Below are 22,826 nucleotides of genomic sequence, written 5' to 3'. Positions count from 1 at the left end.
TTTCTTTTGTTTTTTGTTCTAGATAACATAAATGCAAACAAATGCAACTATACATGGGGCGTAAAATTCTTTCGTCATTCATTTTTCCTTTTTTAAATATATCAAAATAGTACTAGTAAGAGAGAAATTAAATTTACATTTACAAAACTGAATTCAATTAAAAATGTGAAAATAAATTTTTTAATTAATCGTAGTATCTACAAATTGTTGTTCTATTTTTTCTCTAAAATAGAAATAAATTAAAGCAATTAAGCGAATATAAATTTTTTGTTTTAATTTGTCGGATTGTCATGCATTTTACATGTATAATATATATAACAAAATCCTGACACAAAAAATCTTCTATAAGAAAAAAAAATACATCCCGTTCTATAAATTAATGAGAAATTCTTTACAATTAATTAATTTATTTTTTTTCTTCTTTAAATAAAATATCGCTATGTCAATTTATTCTTTTTTAAAAACATCTTTAAATGACGTTTCTTTTTTTTCTCACTCATTGACTGTTTCTTTTTCCTACAGAAATTCTGACGATGGGAGCAAGGCACAAATTTCTAAAATTACTTTTTTAAATACGCATCCATTTATAGATCGAGAAAAATTCCACACAATTCACTACAATTTCACGCAACTTCATACTTTTTTTTCAATTTTTTTTTTTTTTTTTTTTTTTGCATTCTCCAAGGGTAAATTGTAAAAATGCGATTTGAAATAATTCTTTTCTAACAATGATTAAAAATTGACAATAAGAAAAATACTGAACCTTGTATAGACTGTACGATGTATCGTTGAAATTTTACACCTTTTTTTCGTTTATAAAATCGCACAATCTACAAGGATGAAGTTTTTAAAATGTTTTACGTATTGTAAAAATGGCTGCAACCTTAGTTTTTATATTTTTTAAATGCTGTAAAAGTTACGTGCAAAAGCACTGAAATTGCAAAAATCGTGGATTAAAAATGTTTTTTTTTTGTTTCTAATGATAACAAATCACACTTGGGATTCAAAGCCCATTATATAATATTAACTACGAAAAAACGTGAATTGAATGATTTTTTTTTATACAAACGTTTTGTACACGAATACAAAAAACGCGTGGAGCAAAAACTACTCTGATATGATTCATTTTCTTTTTTCAAGACTTATTTTTTCTTTGATACTATTTTTTTTTTTGTTCTTTTCTTTTTGGTGAAGTTTTAAATAAAAAACAAAAAAAAAAGTATATAAATATTTTTCTTTTTTCTATGAACTTGTAGAAAAAACTCCCAATGAAAGGATTTATGCATAAAAAAAGAGAAATATTTTTCTGAAATCAACTTTTCGTTAATTAGACGTAAAAACAAAAAGTAATTTCAAAAACTATATTTTATATGATAATAAAATTAATGAAATTATTAAGTATAATAATAAAACTACAAAATTGTGCATTAAATTACGATGATACATCGAAACTGAAATGACTGAATTCTCTTATGACTGAAAGAGAATATTAAAATGGAGATTAAAAAAAATCTCGCATTTTCAATCATTTCTCAGTTGTGTGCGATCTAGAAATACATTATCTAAATGGGCGTTTTTTTTGCCTTGTTTTTTTTTCTTTGTTTTTATAAATTAATAATGGTCCTCTTTTTTGTTCTCTCGATTATTTCACATAATTTGTTTACGGATAATTATATTATATATTTCAAAAAAAAAAAAAAAAAAAATAGAAAAAAAAATTGTTCATGATAAAAGTTTTTCTTACTCGTCACATTGGGGGTTGTGTGTGTGTGTGTGTGGAGGATCTTTACCGGTAAATCGATCCAGTATTGAAATTCTCCTCCGCAGTAGAATTTTGGAATGTCTCACCAAATACAGGATAAGACGTAAGCGAACATATTGTAGTGAATATAACTAGATGTTATAAAAAATAAATGAAGGACTAGGAATCGTAGTGGATCCTGTTGGATCTTTGAACCTTCAGTTTGATTAGTTCCAAGAAATGTTCCGTGTTTATAAAAATTTTCTAAAAGACTTTCCTTCTCAACCCAACGATCGTGTAACCACTTTGACAAAAGTTCAGGCTCACGTGGCACCTGAAATCAAAATTACTTTTTAAATTTCGCAATTACAGGCCTCGTATCGACTGTAAGGTGCAAAAAAAAGTCGCTTTAGTCGATTTAAAATAGAAAAAAAGTCGAAAAAGTCGTTTATTTAATTCAGTGTCGTCACAAAAATTTAATTTTTGATTCTTTTGATCTTTCACTGATTTCTAAATTTAATTATTTAAAACTTGAATAATTTCGTTAAATAAATATTTAAATACCTACTTCTTGTTTGTTTTTATACGGAAATAAAATTTAAAAAATTTCTATTTAAAACCTTCTGAAATTTAATAACTTCTAAAAATCACAACTTTAATTCTCTTAAAATTCAATTATTTTCTACAATTTTTAATCAAACTTCTTCTCGAAATCAATTATTTTTAATAATTTTCTGAAAGTTCTTAGAGAATTCAATTATTTAAATACAACTTAGAATGTTTTTAGAATCTTAATTTTTGTCAAATAAATCTGTTTATATTGTGACCTTAAGGCCATAATATAAACAGATTTATTATTTAAATACAAAAATGTTTTTTAAGTTATTAATTTTCAAAAAATTATAGGTAATAAAGAAATTCTTAAAATTAATTTTTCAAAAATATTTTTAAAATAATTTATGAAAGATAATAGTTTTTTAATTATATAGAATTGAAAAATTTCCAAACAATTGAAATTTGGTAAATTCTATTAAAAAAATAATTGAATTTTTAAAGAATTTTAATTATTAATATAAACGCGATTTCTCCAAATATTTAATAAATCTAAAAAAGTCATATGTTCTTGAAATGTTAAAAATAATTGTAAAAAATTTTAATGTTATTATTTTTTGTATGTATTTGAATTTTTGGAAATTTGTATTTAAAAATATTAAAAATAATTGAATTGTAAAAAATTAGAATGCAAAAATTCTAAGAATTATTTTTATCAAAAATATTTTAATATAATTTTTTTGTGGAGCTAATTTTCATTAATTACCATTTTTAAATTTACACTTGAAGATTTTTCATTAAAATTTTTTTAAAAATCAATTATTTTCAAAATTTGCAATTAAAATTCTTTTAAAGTTTATTTTCAAAAATTTTTATCAAACACTTTGAAAAAAAATCAATTATTTTCAATTAAATTTTACAAAATTTCAATTATTCAAACTCTTTTTTATTGTAAATTTTAAAAATTTATTTAATAATTCATAAAAATAGTTGAATTGCTTCGAAGAAAGTATTAAAAATTGTAGGAAATAATTGAATTTTATGGAAATATTTGAAAATATTTGAATTCTTCCGAGAAATTCAATTAAATATGTTTTGAAAATAATTGAATTGCTGGAAAGAATTTTACTATTTATAAAAATAATTGAATTCTTGCGAAGAATTTTACCATTTATAAAAATAATTGAATTGTTTCAAAGGATTTATTAAGATTTTAGAAAATAATTGAATTTATTCGAAATATATTAAAAATTGTTTTAAAAGTTAAATTCTTCCGAGGAATTTAATTTAATTTAATTTTCTAAAGACAACTATTGTAAATATTTTTTACTTTTTAACATAAAAAAGTCATTTCTACATTAATTTGATTCAATTTTTTTTATTTTTACATATTTTACAATACAAAATTTAAAGAAAACAAATTTTTGAAAAAGTTGTCACTTAACAGATTTTTTATAAAATATGAAGCTACTGAAAAGCTCAAGTTCGTATTTTACTTTGAAAAAAAGTTACAAGCAAAGAAAAGTTTTATAGCGGTCTGTCAGACCGGCATAGCACTTTAAAGGTTAAAATTCTTCAAATGTTGGTTTTCAAAAATTTTTTAAAAACACTTTAAAAAATCAATTATTTTTAATTAAATTTTACAAAATTTCAATATTTATTGAAACTCTTTTCAATTGTAAATTTCGAAAGTAAGTTGCATTTTATACTAAAAATTATTGCAATATTCGGAAGAAAAGTCGAAAAAGTCGCATTTTTTGAAAATAGTCGAAAAAAGTCGAAAATGTTATAATAAACACATTTTTAAAGAATTTTTAAAAAAATTCGTAATAATTAAAAAAAGATACAATTTTCAAAAAAAAGATTGAATTTGTTGTAAAACTTTTTGCAAAATCTTAGAAAAAATAATCCAGTTTTTGAAGAATTTAAATTACAAATATGAAAATAATTAATTTCTTTAAACTTTTAATGATAAATCTCAAAAAACAGATTTTTACAAGTTTTAATTTACTTTTATTAAAGATAATTGAAATTAAAAAAATTCTAAGAATTAAATTACTTAAAAATAATTAAATTTCTTAAAAGAATTTTTGGATGACTGAAAAAAAATAATTTTTTGCCGAATTTTAATTAAACATTTTGAAAATGTTTGTTTTCTCTAAAAAATTTTAACAATAATTCTAAAAAATAAGATTTTTTAAAAAATTTTAATTCTATTATTTTTTTGTAGATATTTAAATTTTCTAAAACATGTATTTGCAATGAAATTATTTTAAAAATTTGATTTAAAAAATTATAATACAAAATTACTTAAAATTAGTGTTTTAAACAAATTTTACAATAATGTTTAAAATAAAAGATTTTTCACATTTATATATAATTGAACAATTTTCCAATTATTGAAATTTAGTAAAAAATTTATGAAAATAATTGAATTTTTAAAGAAGAATGTTTAAAAAATATTAAAAGTAATCAAGCTTTCGAAAAACTTTAATTACAAATATGAAAATACATTATTTCTTAAAAATTTTTGAAATAAGACCAGAAAAATAAATCTTTAACAAATTTTAATTTACTTTTTGAAGATAATTGTATTTTAAAAAATTATGATAAAAAAAATCTAAATATTAATTTTTTTAAACTTTTGCAATGTATTGTTTTGAAAATAATTGAATTTCTTAAAGGAATTTTTAGATAATTTAAAAAACTAATCAATTTTTTGAAAATTTATGATTAAAATTGTTGAAAATGATTGAGTTCTATAAAATTTTAATAAGAATTCGAAAAAAATAGATTTTTTTAAAAATTGTTATCAGAATTTTTTAAAGCTGATATTCTGATTTTAATTAATTTTTACTTTCAAATTTTCTTTTGAAGATTTTTTATTAAAAACTTTTGAGAATTCATTGATATTTAGAATTTGCTATTAAAATTCTACGAAATTTGACTTTTAACCATATTTTTAAAATACTTTTAAAAAATCAATTAATTTCATTAATTTCAATTAGTTTCAATAAAATGTAAAGAAATTTCTATTATTTACAAATTTTTTAATGACATATTTCAAAAATTTAATTATCTTTCAAAAATTATTAAAAAATTATTGTGAAAAATTGAGTTCAGTTTTTTAAAAATATTGTAATGCAATTTTTGGAAAAAATTAAGTTTACTTTAGTTGACTATACAGTTGACTCTCGATAATTTGAAATTTTTTGATTATCGAGATTCGACTGTAGTTCTTTTTTACATTATATAAATCAAAATAAATTGCATTTTATTCCAAAAAAAATTTATATTTTGTTGCAATATTTGGAAGAAATTATAAAAAAGTCGATCTTTTTGAAAAGAAGTCGAAAGAAAATCGAAAAGTTCATTCTATTCGAGGCCTCAATTATTTTAATTGAAAGATAACGATCGTCGTTAGTGTAACAAAAAGAGGTTTTTTGTCAACAAAAAATTACTTTATAATATGTATTACATAATTTATGATTCTACTGTCTACATACCACAGAACTTGGAAATAATCTGTAGAATAAAACTGTTTCGCAAGGCGGTCTTGAACCAGTTATAATAGTTGGTAGATCTATAGGCTTGCCTTGAGGATATGCTATTGTTATATCAAGAACCCAGCTAATTTCTGGTTTTGATACAGTCATACCTAAATAAAGCAAAAAAACCAAGTCAATACAAACATAACATGAAACTTTAATTAATCACTACAATTATAATTTATGAAAAGCGTTTCAATTTAGAAACTAAAAGTTGAGTTTATACAAATTTTATACACGATTTAAATAAACTGTTTATTTTTAAAATAAAAAATAAAAAAATAAATAAATAATAATTTTAAATAAATAAAATTATTATTTTATATTAAAAAAAATAGTAGAATATTTTGGTTATTGGAAAATAAAATTGGTGCCTTCAAAAATAAGATCTTTTTAATTAAAGAAAATATTTCCATTCAAATATGAAATTCAAATTTGAAAAAATTTTAATTTTTCCATCAAACGCATTGTAAAAATGTAAATGTTTTGCATTTACATTTTGCACCGAATTATCGAAATCAATTTAAATTTTTAACGAGTAATGCAACGTTATCAATAAAAAGGAAACAAATTGAAACAATTTCCATTCTTAATTTTTATCAAGAAAAAAAAAATGAAACAAGAGGAAAAAAAATTACTTGATGTGTTGTTTAATTCCTGATTCGAATTATTATTTTGCGTTGGACCAACTACATCGAAAATTGTTTGAATAGCTCCGACTCTTGGTAAACTGACATTCTCGAGAATTGGTAGATTATTTTTTTTCGCATAATTTTGCGAGACCTCACGCCTTTTACAAAGAAAGCCACCCTCAGGAAAAAGAATCATCCACTTTCTGTCTAACGGAATGTAAGACTCCTTTAGATGCTTTGTCAGATGTCGTAAACTTTCTTCACGTTTTTTACGACCCTTGAAAAGTGAGTGAAGAAAAAAAAAAGGAATGAAAAGATCAAGTAAAAATTAAGTTGAATGAACTTAGTGTGCACACAGATAAAAATAATATCAACTCACCGACGAAATAAAGAAGTCCTCATGTAAAATGGAGACAACTCCAAAATTCGTGTATTTAAAGACCTTATCCATTATCCACATAATATTTGGTAAAACATTTTGCTTTGCATTGAATGTCGTCATCAAAATAGGAACGTCTCCTGTACTTTGATGATTCGCAATGACCAAAGTCCTATCACTGATTGCTTTTTGAATGTCATCACCGTGCTCGATTACTGTAAGCAATTATTTTTTTGTAGTTTTTTTTCTTTCATTTCAAACATTTAGTTAATATTGTCATTTACTAATTAAAAAAAGTTGAATTGCTATTGCAGGCCTCGGATCGACATTAAGATGCAAAAAAAAGTCGCTCTAGTCGATTAAATATACAAAAAAAAAAAAAAAATTCGAAAAAGTCGTTAATTTTATTCAATGTTGTAACAAAAATTTCTGTTTGTACATATTTCCCTGACCTTTCACTGATTTCAAAATTCAGTTCTTCAAAACATCAATAATTTTTATTAAATTAATATTTAGATACTATTCACTTATTTCTCTACAGAAATTAACATTTTTCAAATTTTAATTTTAAACCTTCTGAAAAATTATTTCTAAAAATTAGAACCGTAACCAATTCAAAATTTAATTATTTTCTAGAATTTTCCATTAAAGTTCTTTCTCTAAATTAATTAAATTCAATAAATTTCCGAAAATTACAATAATTTTAACTGTAACTCTTCATGATTTCTTTTAAAGTTACTAATGTGAATTATCGAAAACATGCGTCCAAAAAGTATTAACAATTATTAACAATAATTGACTTTTAAAAATATCTATAATAAAAAGTTCTTTCTTAAAATTAATTGTTTAAAGGAATATTTTTAAATAATTTTTGAAAAATAACAGATTTTTCTATTTTATAGGTATATAATTTGTTGAAAATTTGTCAAGTAATTTAAATTTAGTAAAATTTTTTGAAATACTTTTTAAAGATTAAAAATAATCATGCTTTAGAAGAATTTAAATTACAAATATAAAAATAAAACTCCAAAATTTTAATTAATAATACGCCTAAAAAAGCAGAATTTTACAAATTTTAATTTACTTTTTTAGAAGATTGAAAGAAAATTTTGGAAGAATTTAAAAAAATAATTAAAAAATTCTGAGAATTATTTTTTAAAAAATATTGTACCTACTATAATTTTTAGAAAATATTCAAATTTTTTAAAAGAATTTTTCGACAATTTAAAAAACTAATCAATTTACTGAAAAATATTAATTAAAAATTCTGAAAATAATTGATTTCTCCAAAATTTTAATAATAGTTCGAAGAAAATTAGAGTTTTCGAAAAATTTAAATGTTATTATTTTTTTATGCGGATATTTTAATTTTCAGAAATATGTTATTAAAAATATTAAATATTATAATGTAGAAATTCTAAAAATCACTTTTTTATAGAAATATTTTAATAGAACTTTTTGAAGATAATTTTCATTAATTTTCGTTTTCAAATTTTCTTTTGAAAATTATTTATTGAAGTTTTTGAGAAATTAATTATTTTCAAAATTTTGAAAATTAAAATTCTTCAAAAAATGATTTTCACTAATTTTAATGAAATCCTTTAGAAAATAAATTATTTTCAATGAATTTTTTTTACAAAATTTTCATTATTATTGAACTTTTTGATTCTATATTTCAAAAAATTAATTATTTTCAAAAATTATTCTCAAAATTCTAAGAATTACAACACTACCAACTGTTGAATTGAACTTTAGTTTAAATAACTCAATGTTGTTAATAACTTTTAAGTACTTTTGTACAAATGTTACTTTCTAGTGCCCGTATATTGAATAAATAAATAAATAAAAAATATATTTTACAAATAAAATGTAATTTCTCGAAAGTAATTGAATTTCTTAGAAGATTTTTGGAAAATTTATAAGAAAAATGAATATTTGCAGAATTTTCATTAAAAAATTTCATTAAAAAATTTTAAAAATTGATTAAATTTTCTATGTACAAAATTTTAATTATTTTTTAAACACGGCAAACAAAATTAACTGGAAAAGTTGCAAATTTCACTGTATTAGCAAAATTTCTACTTGTTTCAATTTAAACTTTCCGTATTTTAGAGAAACTTATCGCTGTTCCAGTAAAAAGAATTTTTTCCGTCTAAATATTTGAATTTCTGAAAATATGAAATCGAAAATACTAAAAATAAATGAATTTCTAAAAAATGATAATTGAAAAAAATTCTTAAAATTACTTTTTTTAAAAAATATTTTAATTTCATTTTTTGAAAGTTTCTACTTTATTTTTTTTCTCCTTGAATTTTTTTTTCTTCATAGTACACTTTTTTTTTACAAATTTGACTATATATTATTTTCCGTAGATTGTTTTTACTATAGATATTTTTTATACTTTAAACATTAAATAAATTGCATTTTAGACCAAAAAAATTGAAATTTTGGAAAAAAGTCGAAAAATTCACATTATTTGAAAATAATAGAAAATAGTTGCCTTTTTGAAAATATTCAGAAAGGTTTAAAAGTCAAACTATCCGAGGCCTGTTATTGCAGATTTTATTATTTATTAAAAATATAATAGTACATAATATATTGCAGGGTTGCCACAAAAATTATTGAATTTTATTTTTCCCTAACTTTTCCCTAAATTCCAGACTAAGAATTTTTAAATAAATATTTAACCATTATTATTTTTCCATAGGAATTAAGATTCAATTCAATGCAATTACTATTTTCTAAAATTTTTAATTAAAATTTTTCTTTAAATCAATTATTTTAAAAAAATGTTTTAAAAAGTTCTTTATGAATTTCCAAACCCATTTGTTTATAATTCAATTTTACGAAATTTCAATTATTCGGAAATTCTTCAATTAAATATATACATTAGAAAACAAAAACTTCCAATAATTTCAACAGAAATTCAATTCAACTTTTTAAAAAAAAAAAAAAAAAAATTAATTCTACAGAATTTGTTTCGTTAAATGTGTGAAAAATACAGATTTTCAAAGATTTTAATTTGAAACCTTTTCCAAATTCAATTATTTTAAAAAATTCATGTTAAAATGCTTTTAATATTCAATTATTATCTAAAATTTGAATTAAAATTCATTTTTAAATCAATTTTTAATAGAAAATTTTACGAGAATTCAATTATTTAAATACAAAAATAATTGAATTCTTTTGACGAATTTTAATAACATTTTTAATAATAATTACATTTTTCGGAAAATTCGATTAAAATTGATAGAAATGAAATTTTGCGATGAGTTTTATTATTTATGAAAATAATTGAATCTCTTTAAAATTGTTTATTATTTATGAAAATAATGCAATTATTGCGAAGAAATTTATAAAAAAATATTGTAAATAATTGAATTTCCTTGAACTTTTTATTATTTATAAAAATAATTAAATATTTGCGTAGAATTTTATTAAAACTTTGTATGAATAATTGAATTTTATTTGGAAAATTTTATTAAAATCGTAGATATTAAAAATTATTGAATTGGGAAACAATTTTTTTAAAATGATTGAAATTTTGCCAAGAATGCTATTAAAATTTTTGAAAATAATTGAATTTTGGAAAAGAATTTTATTATTTATAAAGATAATTGAAATTTTGACAAGAATTTTTTTTATATTTTGAACGTAATTGAGTTTCTGCAAAGAAATCATAAAATTCTTCTATAAATCCATTTTTTAATTAATTAAAAATTGAAGTCAACGATTACTCCGAGTCAGGATTTAATTATTACAAATTTTTCAAAAATCTAAGTTCTTTAAATTTTTTAATTAAATTAATTCAAAATTGAATTAAAACCTTGTGACTCATCTATTTATGAAAATTGTAAACCCAACTCTTTTAAAATGCAATTAATTTAAAAATATTTAAATAATAAAATGATTCATTAAATAATTTATAAGCAATAATTTTATGATAGTTTTTGAAGAATTAAGTTATTTAAAGAGAAATTATGGTGAGAAATATAAAAAATTCATGGTTTTGCATTAGAATTCGTGGTAACTTTATAGTTTATGAGGCAAACAAAAAAGATGCCAGAATTCAGAATTTTCTTATGAATTTTAAAAATTTATATTTTTTCCAGTAATTTTAAATAAAATTCACTGACCTGAGACAACTCTGTATTGACAAAGAATCATATGTAAATTCGTAATTAATTTTCGTAAAAAATGAAAATAATATAATTATGTACAAATATTTTTATTTTTACTACTTTTAGTACTCTTTGAGATGGATTCAAAAAAAGTGTTCGATTTTTGAAGAAAAAAAAAGACTTTTTGAACTCACTGTCGTAGCCGGCCGTCCACGTCCACGTAGACACCATTCCCAGAAGCCAATGGAAAAATAAACCCTCTATTCGCCAATAAATTTGTGGTTGGTAAACTTTGACAGGAAATAATAAAGCCATCCATACAACGTAAGTTGGAATGCAATAACAATTGTTCACAAGAACAAACAATGTCCGGGCAATACATTTTAGAAAATTTACAACGCTATTCAGTAACCTGAAAGAGAAATTAAAAAATTTTCCAATTATTAAGTCACATTACTATTATTTTCTTAAAAATAAGTCGTCATTCATTTTTATTTCCAAGACATGAACAAAACAAAGAAACTCTAACACGAGATAAAAAAAATCATGAGCTTTATTCATGTCAACAATAGAAAAAAAAAGTCATCGTATGATCTTTTAAATGTTCAATATTTTTCTGCAACGTGAACTTTTGATAATATTCTTTTTTTTGTATATTTATATCTCACTCAAACATGATGAATTGAATTTAATTAGCTGTCAGAATTTTTTTCTCTTATTTTAAAGTTTACAAGAAACTACATTATTTAAAAGTTTTCTTGAAAATTTAAATAAAAAATTTATTTCCAGATAATAAGAATAGAACCAGTTTGAAAATAAATAGAAGTTGATATAGATAACAAAAAAATTGTACAAAATGTATATTTTTGGTTTCTTTTCATAAAAAAAAGAGAGAATCTAATATACAATTTGAAGAAGAAATATTGAGAAAAGAAGAAAAATGGAACATGTTTTTATTCATGTTGTTCGAGTTCTATATTGCATACATGCAGGAATTATAAAGAAGCCTTTGCACCGTCCACTTATGCAATTACATTGTTAAGGATACATTCTATAAGTTGATTCTATTAAATTTAATGCTGATCATATTTGCAATATACATATATATATGTATTCCGAATATCAAAGATCACAAAATATCTTTATCAAATTCTTTCGCTTACTATACACTTTTCAATAATTCGAATATTATCAGAAACATTTCTATTTAGAAACCAAATCGTAAACGAGAAATGCAATAAAAAGTCATTGCAGGGTTGCCACAAAAAATTAATTTTGTTTTTTTCCTGATTTCCAAACAAAATTAAAATTTTTTCCCTAAATCCTAAATATTATTCTGATTTACTCTAAAAATGATTAGATACTCAAAAAAAATTGTCTATTACATTTATTTACGAATTTCTTTAATTGTTAAATTAATCGAAAACATCAATAACTTATCTTTCATAAATAAATATTTTTAATCATTATAATTATTTCCAAAAAATTTAAGATTTTCAAAAATTTCAAATTCAGACCTTTTTAAAATTCAATAATTTATAAAAATATTGTTACAAAACATGAAGATATCGATCACTCCGAGTCTTCGACTCGGAGTAATCAATTTCTTCATGCTTTGTAATAATTTAAATATCCATAAAATTTTTCAGAAAAAATCAAATTATTTGCAAAAATTTTAATAAAATTCTTCGCAAGAATTCAATTATTTTTACAAATAGTAAAATTTCTCAAAAAAAAAAATCAATTATTTAAAAAAGTATAATAAAATTCATTATAAGAATTCAATTATTTTCATGAATAATTTAATTTTTCATCAGATTTCAATTATTTTTAAATTTTTAATACGATGTTAAAAGAATTCTTTGAAAAATGTAATTAATTTCAAATATTTGTTGAAAGAATTTTCAATTACATTTTACAAAAAATGAAATTCTTCGCTGAAATTCAAATATTTTCAAAATCTAATATTTTAATAAAAATTTCTCAAAAGAATTTAATTTTTTTAAATTTAATAAAATTCATTGCAAAAATTCAATATTTATTTTCATTTTTCATAAATAATAAAATTCTTCACAGGATTTCAATTATTATTTAAAAGAAATGTAAATTAAAATTCGGTGCAAGAATTCAATTATTTTCCTGAATAATAAAATTCTTAACAGGATTTCAATTATTTTCTAATTCAACTTTAAGTAAATTTTTCGAAAAATGTAATTGTTTTCAAAAATTTTATTAAAATTATTTTAATTTTTATTAAAAGAAATCAATTATCAATTATATTTAATAATTTTTACAATAGTTTCTTGAGAATTTTCAAATTTATTTATTTATAAATTAATTTTATGAAATTTTGATTATTTGGAAATTTTTCAATTAAATATATATTATAAAATAAAAACTTTAAATAATTTCAAAAAAATTTCAATTGAACTTTTTCAAACAAATTAATTCTACAGAATTGTTTAGTTAAAAGTGTGAAAAATTCAAATTTTCAATGATTTTAATTTAAAACCTTATTCCAAAATTCAATTGTTTTTAAAAATTTTTATTATCTAAAATTTTAACTGAAATTAATTTTTCAATCAATTTTTATTAGAAAATTTTACGAGAATTTAATTATTTTTAACTACAAAAATATATAATTTACTCAATAATTGAATGTTTTTGAAAAATAAAGTCTCATTAAAGAATTTTATAAACAAATAATAAATAATAAAATAAATAATTGAATTCTTTTGACGAATTTTAATAAAAAATTTTAAAAATAATTACATTTTTCAAATTTCAACGAAAATTTATAAAAATTTTAAAAACATAGTTGATTTTTTGAAAAAAATTTGATTACTTTTGAAAATAATTGAATTATAAAGAATTTTATAAACAAATTTTTAAATAATTAAATTCTTTCGACGATTTTTAATAAAATTGTATTAAAAATATAATTGAAATTCTGCGATGAGATTTATTATTTTTAAGAATAATTGAATTCCTAAAAAGAACTTTATTAAATTAGTAGATATTGAAAATCATTGAATTGAAGAAAATTTTTTAAAATAATTGAATTTCGGAGAAGAATTGTATAATGTTTAAAGATAATTGAAATGTTCACAAGTATTTTTAAATAATTTTTAACATTATTGAATTTCTGAGAAGAATTTTATTGTACTTTTAAAAATAATTGAATTTCTGGAATCATTTGTAACTTCTCGGAAATTCAATTTTTTCAATGTTTTTCAACTAAAACTCTTCTTTAAATTATTTTTAATAATTTTTGAAAAAGTACCTTGAGAATTTTCAAATCCAATTGTTTACAATTCATTTTTTATGAAATTTCGATTATTCGGAAATTCTTAAATTCAATATATTTTAGAAAATAAAAACTTGAAATAATTTAAAAAGAAATTCAATTCAACTTTTTTTTTTAAATTAATCCTACAGAATTTTTATAGTTAAATAGGTGAAAAATACAGATTCTCAAAAATTTTAATTTGAAACCCTTTCTAAATTCAATTATTTCTAATAATTCTCTGTAGTTTGCTTTTAATATTCAATTATTATATCTAAAATTTTGACTAAAATTCATTTTTAAATCAATTTTTACTAGAAAATTTTACGAGAATTCAATTATTTAAATACAAACATTAATAATAATTTATTAAATAATTGAATTTTCCTTAAACTTGAATTCACATAAAGAATTTTCGACAAATTTTAATAAAAGTTTTTACAATAATTACATTTTTCAAGAAATTCTATTAAAATTGTATTAAAAATAATTGAAATTCTGCGATGAGTTTTATTATTTATGAAAATAATTGACTCTTTAAAAAATTATTATTATATTTATGAAAATAATTTGAAATTTCGCCAAGAATTTTTATTCAAATGTTTGAAAATAATTGAATTTCGGAGAAGAATTTTGTTACTTTTAAAATTAATTGAAATTTTTACCAGTCTTTAAAAATTTTTGATCGTAATTGAATTTTTACGAAGAATTTTATCACTTTTGAAAGTAATTGAATTTCTGCAATCATTTGTAATTTTTCCAAAATTCAATTTTTCTTACTGTTTTTAATTAAAATTCTTCTATAAGTCCATTAGTTTTAATAATAATTTAATTAAATATATATTAAAAAATTTAACTAATTTCAGAAGAATTTGAATTATCAAAATTTTTTAAATATTTAAGTTTTTTCTAATTAAATTAATTCAAAATTGAAATCTTCTAAAATTTCAAATTGAAACCTTTTGAAGTTCATCTACTAATAAAAATTGTAAACTCAACTCTTTTAAAATTTAATTAATTTTGAAATATTGAAGTAAAATTATTCAATAAATAATTTATAAGTAATAATTTTATGATAGTTTTTGAAGAAATAAATTATTTAAAAAGTAATTTATTGTCAGAATTAGAAAAAATTGAAGTTTTTGCATTAAAATTCGTGGTAATTTTATAGTTTATGAGGCAGACAAAGAAGACACAAAAATTCAGAATTTTCTTATGAATTCTAAAGATTTATATTTTTCCAGAACTTTTAATAAAAATTCCTGACTTTTCCTTGATTTTCCTGACCAATTTTCTACTTTCCCTGAATTCCCTGACCTGTGGCAACTCTGCATTTGCGTAATTAGTCTTGTCTAACGTAATTTCAGAATTTAAATTGACAAATTAATGAATATTTGAAATGACAATCATCTTATCTACGTGAAATATTTATAAAGTTTAAAAAAACGAATCAATAATTGTCAAATGATGAAAAATTATTCATACTGAATCGCAATTTATAAAACATACATTGTATAGGGAAAGATCAATAGAAAAATATAAAAAGAATCAACAAGCAAGTGTCAAAAAACTAGTTTTCAATGACTTACTATCTCATTGATTAAACTGACAAGGCTTTAAACCGCAATGCTGATAACTTAATAGAACACGAAGTTTTGTATGAAAGTTGGGAAAAATTAAAATAATTTACTTTTTTTCGCTGTTATGTGCAGACTGAAAAAATGTTTATAAATAGTTAACAATGACTCATAAATATTGATATTTACATGTCTGAGTTTCATGTTTAAAAATAAGTTCTTTTTTAAATGTTCCCTTCGATTCTACATAGCTTTATCAATACAATTACTTATCCATTTATATCAACAAATAATGAACATTGACTTTGAAACTTTATTTACAAAAAAAAGAACGATAAAACACGATTGAAATATTATCAAAAAGCTGAAACTACGTTTAAATTGAATGATTACGAGTTTCTTTTTTATTGTTTACTTACAATTAATTTACAAACACTAAAAATGTGCGACATATAAAAACGAAACGAAAATATCAATGACGATATACTGAATATATACATATATAAGTGTCGCATGAATAAATTAAAAAAAAAAAGACGCGAACTTGCAGGTTAAAAATTGAAATTTTCAATAAACGAATGAAAATTTCAAGAAAGATAAATGATTTTGATTAAAAATGAAAAAATAATAGGCTTTAATTATTATTTATTAGTTAATGTCAACTGGAACAATCGTGAATCACCTGGCAAGAGTTGATGTGGATGAAGAAGTGTCAGTCATTTTTTTAATAAAGAAGCCCGTTCTTTGATTTCCTGAAATTTACATTTATTTTATTATCCACCATAGCAATTGTTCACTTGAAAATTACATAATGAGTAATCATTATCTCGATGACAGATGAACAGGTAAACACGAGGGCCGATCAACTATCGTATAAATTTTGCAGTTCGTTGATGGGGTTTTTTTTAACGAAACAATAATTTTCATACAAAGGCTTATTTTAAAATGACACTGGCTTTAAAATCCGAGACGAGAACTCGTGATGTTACACTTTCATAATTTACTGATGTGTTTATACAGCGTATCATTTAAGAAAATTGTAAATTAAATCAAAAATCACGTCAACATTCTTCACTCTTTTGCTAAAAGCAACGCACTGAAGTTGGTCAATAATATGAAGAGAACTGGCACCGGATCAACCACTAACTACAACTAATAGATGGGTTCTCTCCAATTTTCGAGAATTCGAAATAATTCGAAATAATTCGAAACATTCCAAACATTTCGAGAAAAAAAGAATAATCTTGGTGAGGAGAGAATTCTCTACCAGAATTTTTATATTTTTGGCTTATTAAATTTAATTGAAAGCAAGAAATTTTTATCTCGCGCAGGAAATGAGGGAAACGACAAGAAGAGTTTAACCGACTGGACGGCGGGAAATTTGAAAATGAAATAAAACAACCAATCAGGCATTTAATGTGTGGGTGTTGTTTTTAACCTGTCATTTGTCAAAAGACAGTAAACGTCACCTGATCATAACAATCGCATGAGAATGAAAGTGAAAACGCCCATAAATGGGCAAATGGAAAATTATTTTAAAAGTTAAAATGTAATTTTTCAGTTTTAAAGGATCAAGTCAGAGATTTATTCATTATTCTGGTTAAGATAAAAGTATGCGATATGTAAATATAATGAAACAACATGAAACAATGAATGTTAAATATGGAGTACCTGTTCTATTCATCAGCTGTGGAATTTTTGTATTATTATTAAATATCCTAGGAAATCGTACAAGTTTTAAGGAACCAAAACCATTTCACAGAAATGTCTCGAGAAAAGAAGGTAATATTTTTTTCTTTATAAAAATTACGACACTAATCAAATAAAACAATAAAATTCAATTTCGAATAATATAGGAGCAAGTTTTCAAAACCTGATAAATCCAAATTTTCTGATGACATTTCTTACATAACCATTAACAAAAAAAAACAAAATTATGCCATTTTGGTTACGTCAAAAAGTTTTTAAACTGAAAATTCTTTATTATAATAAATTATTTTAATATTTTCATTTATTCTACAGTAACAGGTCGATTTGTGCGATCCGTCGTTTATTTTATTCAAAATTGTCACAAAAATTTATTATTTTCTGACTTTTCCCTGATTTCCAAAATATTTTTAAAATTTTTCATTTGGCCAACAATAACTTAAATTCAAAGTTTTTATAAAATTCTATTATTTTCATATAAGCTTTTGGTATTTTTTTAAACATTTTTCTTTAAGTTATACTTTTAAAAATTGTAAGAACATTTTTTAAAAAACATAAATTTATTGAAAAATGTCTTGCTAATTGTTTTAAAATAAAAATTTTAATATTATTTAAATAAAAATGATTGTAAATAATTATTGAAAAGAAATTTTTAATAAAAGTTACAAAAAATTTTAATTTTCAAAAAAATTAATTTGAAATTTATTTATTTCTATTAATTTTTACTGTAATTATTCCAATATTCATTTATTTTCTAGAACTATAGCATTAGATACGCGAGCGTGCACATTCTAAGTAAATTATTGAAAGAATACAATTGATCATTAATTAAAACTATACAATTTATGTTCTCATTTATTTTTATTATTTAATTTGAAAAAATAATTAAAGAAAAATTAGTTAATTGTACAAAAACATTTATTATCATAGTACTTTTAATCTTTATGAATAAAGTCAGACTAATGTCAGTACAAACATAGCATAATAAACATTGTAATTATTAAATATTTATAATATAATATTTATAATAATAAAAGAAAATGTACAATTTCGATTTTTCAAACGAAATTTTTTAACGAAGCTTTTATTTTTTTTATAGAAAAATAATGAAAAAAATTTGCATAATTTCTCTTTCTCAATTAAAATTTTTAACAAAAAACCAAATATTCAAAACAGAGACTACACTAATTTTTTTCCCTTAACTTAAAAATTTGGTAACCAAATAATATGATTGACAAATCAATGTTATGAAAATTTTTTCCTTGCAATAAAAATCATTTAATCTTCACAGTTTTATTTTCAATTAAAAATTGTGATTGAATTTATAAAAAAAAAATCCTTCATTACTAAAAATACCTGCGATTTTGATAAAAGAAAAATTGTGGTGTAAAATAGATATTATATGTAAATTTTTTTCATTAATTTCTAAAAAAAATGATATTTTCATTAAAAATTCGGATTTAAAAATAGAAATTACACAAAAAAAATTGTTTTCCAAAAATTAACAATTATTTAATTTACGCCAACATTTCAATTTAATTATCTTTATAAATAAATAGCAAAATTCTTCGACAAAATTAAATTCTATTCACGAATTTTTATAAAATTCAATTACTTTCATAAATAACAATATTCATCACAAGAATTCAATTATTTTCAAAATTAATAAAATTCTTCGCAGAAATTCAATATTTTTCAAAAAATCTGAAAAAAAATTGTCAACATTTCAATTATCTTTATAAATAAATAGAAAAATTCGTCAACAAAATTCAATTCTATTCAGGAATTTTTATAAAATTCATTGTAAAATTCAATTATTTTCATAAATAACATAATTCATCACAAGAATTCAATTTATGTCAAAAATTTTAATAAATTCAATATTCATTTCAAAAATTTTTCTTAATTCAATACTTTGTATAGGTATCTATCATTTTAATAAAATTTTCCAAAAGAATTCAATTATTTAAAAACAATTTTAACAAAGTTTTACACAAATATTCAATTATTTTCTAAAATTATGAAAATTTCACAGTAATTCAATTATTAAAAATAGAATTTGCATACATTTTTTCGAATGAAACCAATTGTTTGAAAATTTTTTTTATAAAATACTTCGCAATAATTTAATTGTTTTCATAAATAATAAAACTCATTGCAGAATTTCAATTATTTTTAATACAATTTTAATTGAATTCCTCGAAAAATGTATGTTTTACATAATTGAATTCTAGTAGAATTTTCTAATAAAAATTGATTTAAAAATTAATTTTAGTGAAAGTTTTAGATAATAATTGAATTTTGGAGAAGTTACTAAGAATTACAATCTTTAAAAATAATTTTTGAAAATCTGAATTTTTCATAATATGTACTTTTAATCTAATGTATATATATTTATTTTGAAGAATTTTCGAATAATTGAAATTTTACGTAAAATTGAATTGTAAACAAATGGATTTAACAATTCTCAAAGAAGAACTTTCTCAAAAATTATTAAAAATTAAAAATTTTTAGAAAATAATTGAATTTAAATAATGAAAATAATTTTTAAGATGTTACAGTAACAATATTCTTATAAATTATAAAAATAATGATTTTATCACTCGATTATATTTAATTTTTATAAAACGCATAAAGAAAGCGATCACTCCGAGTCAAATGTTATTAAATTTCAAAAGGTTTGAATTAGAAATTTTGAAAATCTTAGTTCCCATGGAAAAATAATATTAAATATTTATTTACAAATGAAGTTATTGGTGTTTTTGAATAATTTTACGTTTAAAGAAATTCGTAAATAAAATTGTAATAGAACATTTTTTCGAGTATATCTAATAATTTTTTGAGTGAATATCGGAATATTTTTTAGGTTCAGGGAAAAAGTCAAAATTTTGCCTTAAAATCAGCGAAAAGTCAGGTAAAAGCAAAATTAAATTTTTATAGCAGCCCTGTAATAGTTAATAGTTAATTTTTAACTGAAATTATTTTTCTTTCTTTTTTGAAAATAGTTAAAAATGTCCAAAAAATCATTCTCTATCCGAGGCTTGTAAAATATTAAATTTCTATTCTCCCTATCTATTTGAAAAACGGATTTATCAGCTTCTGAATACTTGACTCTCATGTCTTCTATGTAACATTATAACTAATAAAACCCATTTTTTTTAAATCTTTATAGTTTCCAAAGGACTTTTGGATCTCAGAAACTTTACCTACGTAATTTCACCGAAATGTAAAGTCGTCAATTTAATTTGGATTGTCACCTCCTATGCGGGCGATATTTCCGAAAGAAGCGCCCTTCGTCGTGCCTATAACACCCAAGAACTCGAACAATTAGGAATTCAAAGAATTTTTCTACTTGGTAAATTAGACCAAAATTCAGAGAGAAAATCACAAATATCACAAGCCGCAATTGAAGATGAATCAAGAAAATTTCAAGACATACTGCAAGGCAATTTTTTCGAGGCTTACAGAAATTTGACCTATAAACATTTAATGGGATTAAAATGGATTGTCGAGAGTTGTGACGAAATTTCCTATATTATGAAAATGGACGATGACATTGTTATTAATTTATATGAAATTCTAAATGTGATGAAAGAGAAGAATATCAATAATTCAATAGCAGGATATGTTCTTGATAATATGAAACCAAAACGAGAGCCAGCTAATAAATGGTACGTCACCCAAGAGGAATTTGAACCAGAATTTTATCCAAAATTCATCTCTGGTTGGCTGTACGTAACAAGTTATCCGGTGGTTGTGAAATTAATAGAAAATTTGCAATTTTCATCGAAATATTTCTGGATTGACGACGTTTTTGTCACAGGATTGTTGAGAGAAGAGACTGACATTGAATTGATCGATATGCGAAATATATTTACCACTGATTTTGGTTTTTTGAAATGTTGCATTAAAAATGGAAGAAGAGGATTTAAATGTGAATTTGCCGTTGGTCCAAATGGCGGTGATGCGGAATTGCAAATTCGTTTTCAAGAATTTAGCAAAGTTTGTCAATCGAAGTGCAAACAGAAGTCAATTAAAAAGTCATGTGTTCTTGCCTATAAAGAGAAAAATCTAGGAGAAGGCAGTGCCCAAATCCGTCCTATAAATATTTTTTAATTTATTCTTATTATAATATATTGTTTTATTTTATTTACAATTTATCGTTTGTTTAAAAATAGAAATGTTTATATATGCTTTATTACTTCGTTGAATAGATTATTTGTTGATATAGGAATTATTTTAACATTTAACAAAGAATACATTTTTGTGTATTCAAAAAAGTAATTTTTTCTACATTAGGAAAATTAATTACAGATATATTAATAGATTCTATTATTAAATGTTAATGTGTTTAGAAACAAAGAAAGAAAAAATGTTTTTTTTTCTATATCGGAATAGTTACCTAATGCTTGCCATTTAATTATGTATTGCATTATAAAAATTTAAAGAGGTGTTTTATACCTGTTTTGTTACCATTTTTTACAAAAATAACGAAATAAATTTTATTTACAATAAAAAATTATTGGTCTTTTTAAAAATATTTTTCTGTTTTATATAATACAGGGTCAAGGAAGTCAGTGAAGAGTTAGAGAATTTTATTTGAATTTTGGAGAAGTTACAAATGATTAAAGAAATTTAATTATTTTCAAAAGTAATAAAATTCTTCGCAGAAATTCAATTATGTTTAAAAATTCAAAAAAATTCTCGTCAAAATTTCAATTATCTTTATAAATAATAAAATTCTTCTCCAAAATTTAATTATTTTCATAAATAATATAATTATTGTCAAAATTTCAATTATTGTCAAAAAATATTCGAAATTCAATTATTTTCAATATCTACTGTTTTAATAAAATTTCCCAAAAGAATTCAATCATTTAAAAAAAAATTTGATAAAATTCTACGCCAACATTTAATTACTTTCTTTCAATTATCTTTATAAATAATAAAATTCTTTCTCCAAAATTCAATTATTTTTCAAAAAAATTAATAAAATTTTCCAAAAGAATTCAATCATTTAAAAGAAAACGTAATAAAATTCAACGCAAACAATTAATTATTTTCATAAATAATAAAAATTTCACAGGAATTCAATTATTTACATATATTTTTTACTCATTGCAGAATTTCAATTATTTTTAATGCAATTTTCATCAAATTCCTCGAAAAATGTAATTATTCTTAAAAATTTTATTAAAATTCGTTAAAAGAATTCAATTATATGTTCATAAATAATAAAATTGAATTTTGGAGAAGTTAAAATTCTTCGAAAGAATTCAATTA

The 22,826-nt window shown here is 21.1% G+C and overlaps 2 protein-coding genes across 2 annotated transcripts; one reads left to right on the top strand and one right to left on the bottom strand.

Moving 5' to 3' along the window:
- Positions 1 to 16,954, bottom strand: LOC122501021 (acyl-CoA:lysophosphatidylglycerol acyltransferase 1-like). Its single transcript, XM_043610235.1, has 6 exons — positions 16,519 to 16,954; positions 11,168 to 11,385; positions 6,853 to 7,067; positions 6,480 to 6,750; positions 5,800 to 5,951; positions 1 to 2,075 (listed from the first exon to the last, which is right to left on the bottom strand). The coding sequence occupies exons 1-6, from the start codon at positions 16,554 to 16,556 to the stop codon at positions 1,845 to 1,847; spliced, it is 1,125 nt and encodes a 374-aa protein (XP_043466170.1). The 5' UTR covers positions 16,557 to 16,954; the 3' UTR covers positions 1 to 1,844.
- A 313-nt stretch (positions 16,955 to 17,267) lies between these two features.
- LOC122501022 (beta-1,3-galactosyltransferase 5-like) lies at positions 17,268 to 22,062 on the top strand. The gene is made up of 2 exons (XM_043610236.1): positions 17,268 to 17,618; positions 20,716 to 22,062. The coding sequence occupies exons 1-2, from the start codon at positions 17,450 to 17,452 to the stop codon at positions 21,657 to 21,659; spliced, it is 1,113 nt and encodes a 370-aa protein (XP_043466171.1). The 5' UTR covers positions 17,268 to 17,449; the 3' UTR covers positions 21,660 to 22,062.
- Positions 22,063 to 22,826: the final 764 nt, after the last annotated feature.

This window comes from Leptopilina heterotoma, unplaced genomic scaffold (assembly GCF_015476425.1).
Source record: "Leptopilina heterotoma isolate Lh14 unplaced genomic scaffold, ASM1547642v1 Lhet_198, whole genome shotgun sequence".
NCBI lineage: Eukaryota > Metazoa > Arthropoda > Insecta > Hymenoptera > Figitidae > Leptopilina > Leptopilina heterotoma.
The sequence above is the reverse complement of the archived record's forward strand: the minus strand, read 5'-3'. Positions and strand labels throughout refer to the sequence as shown.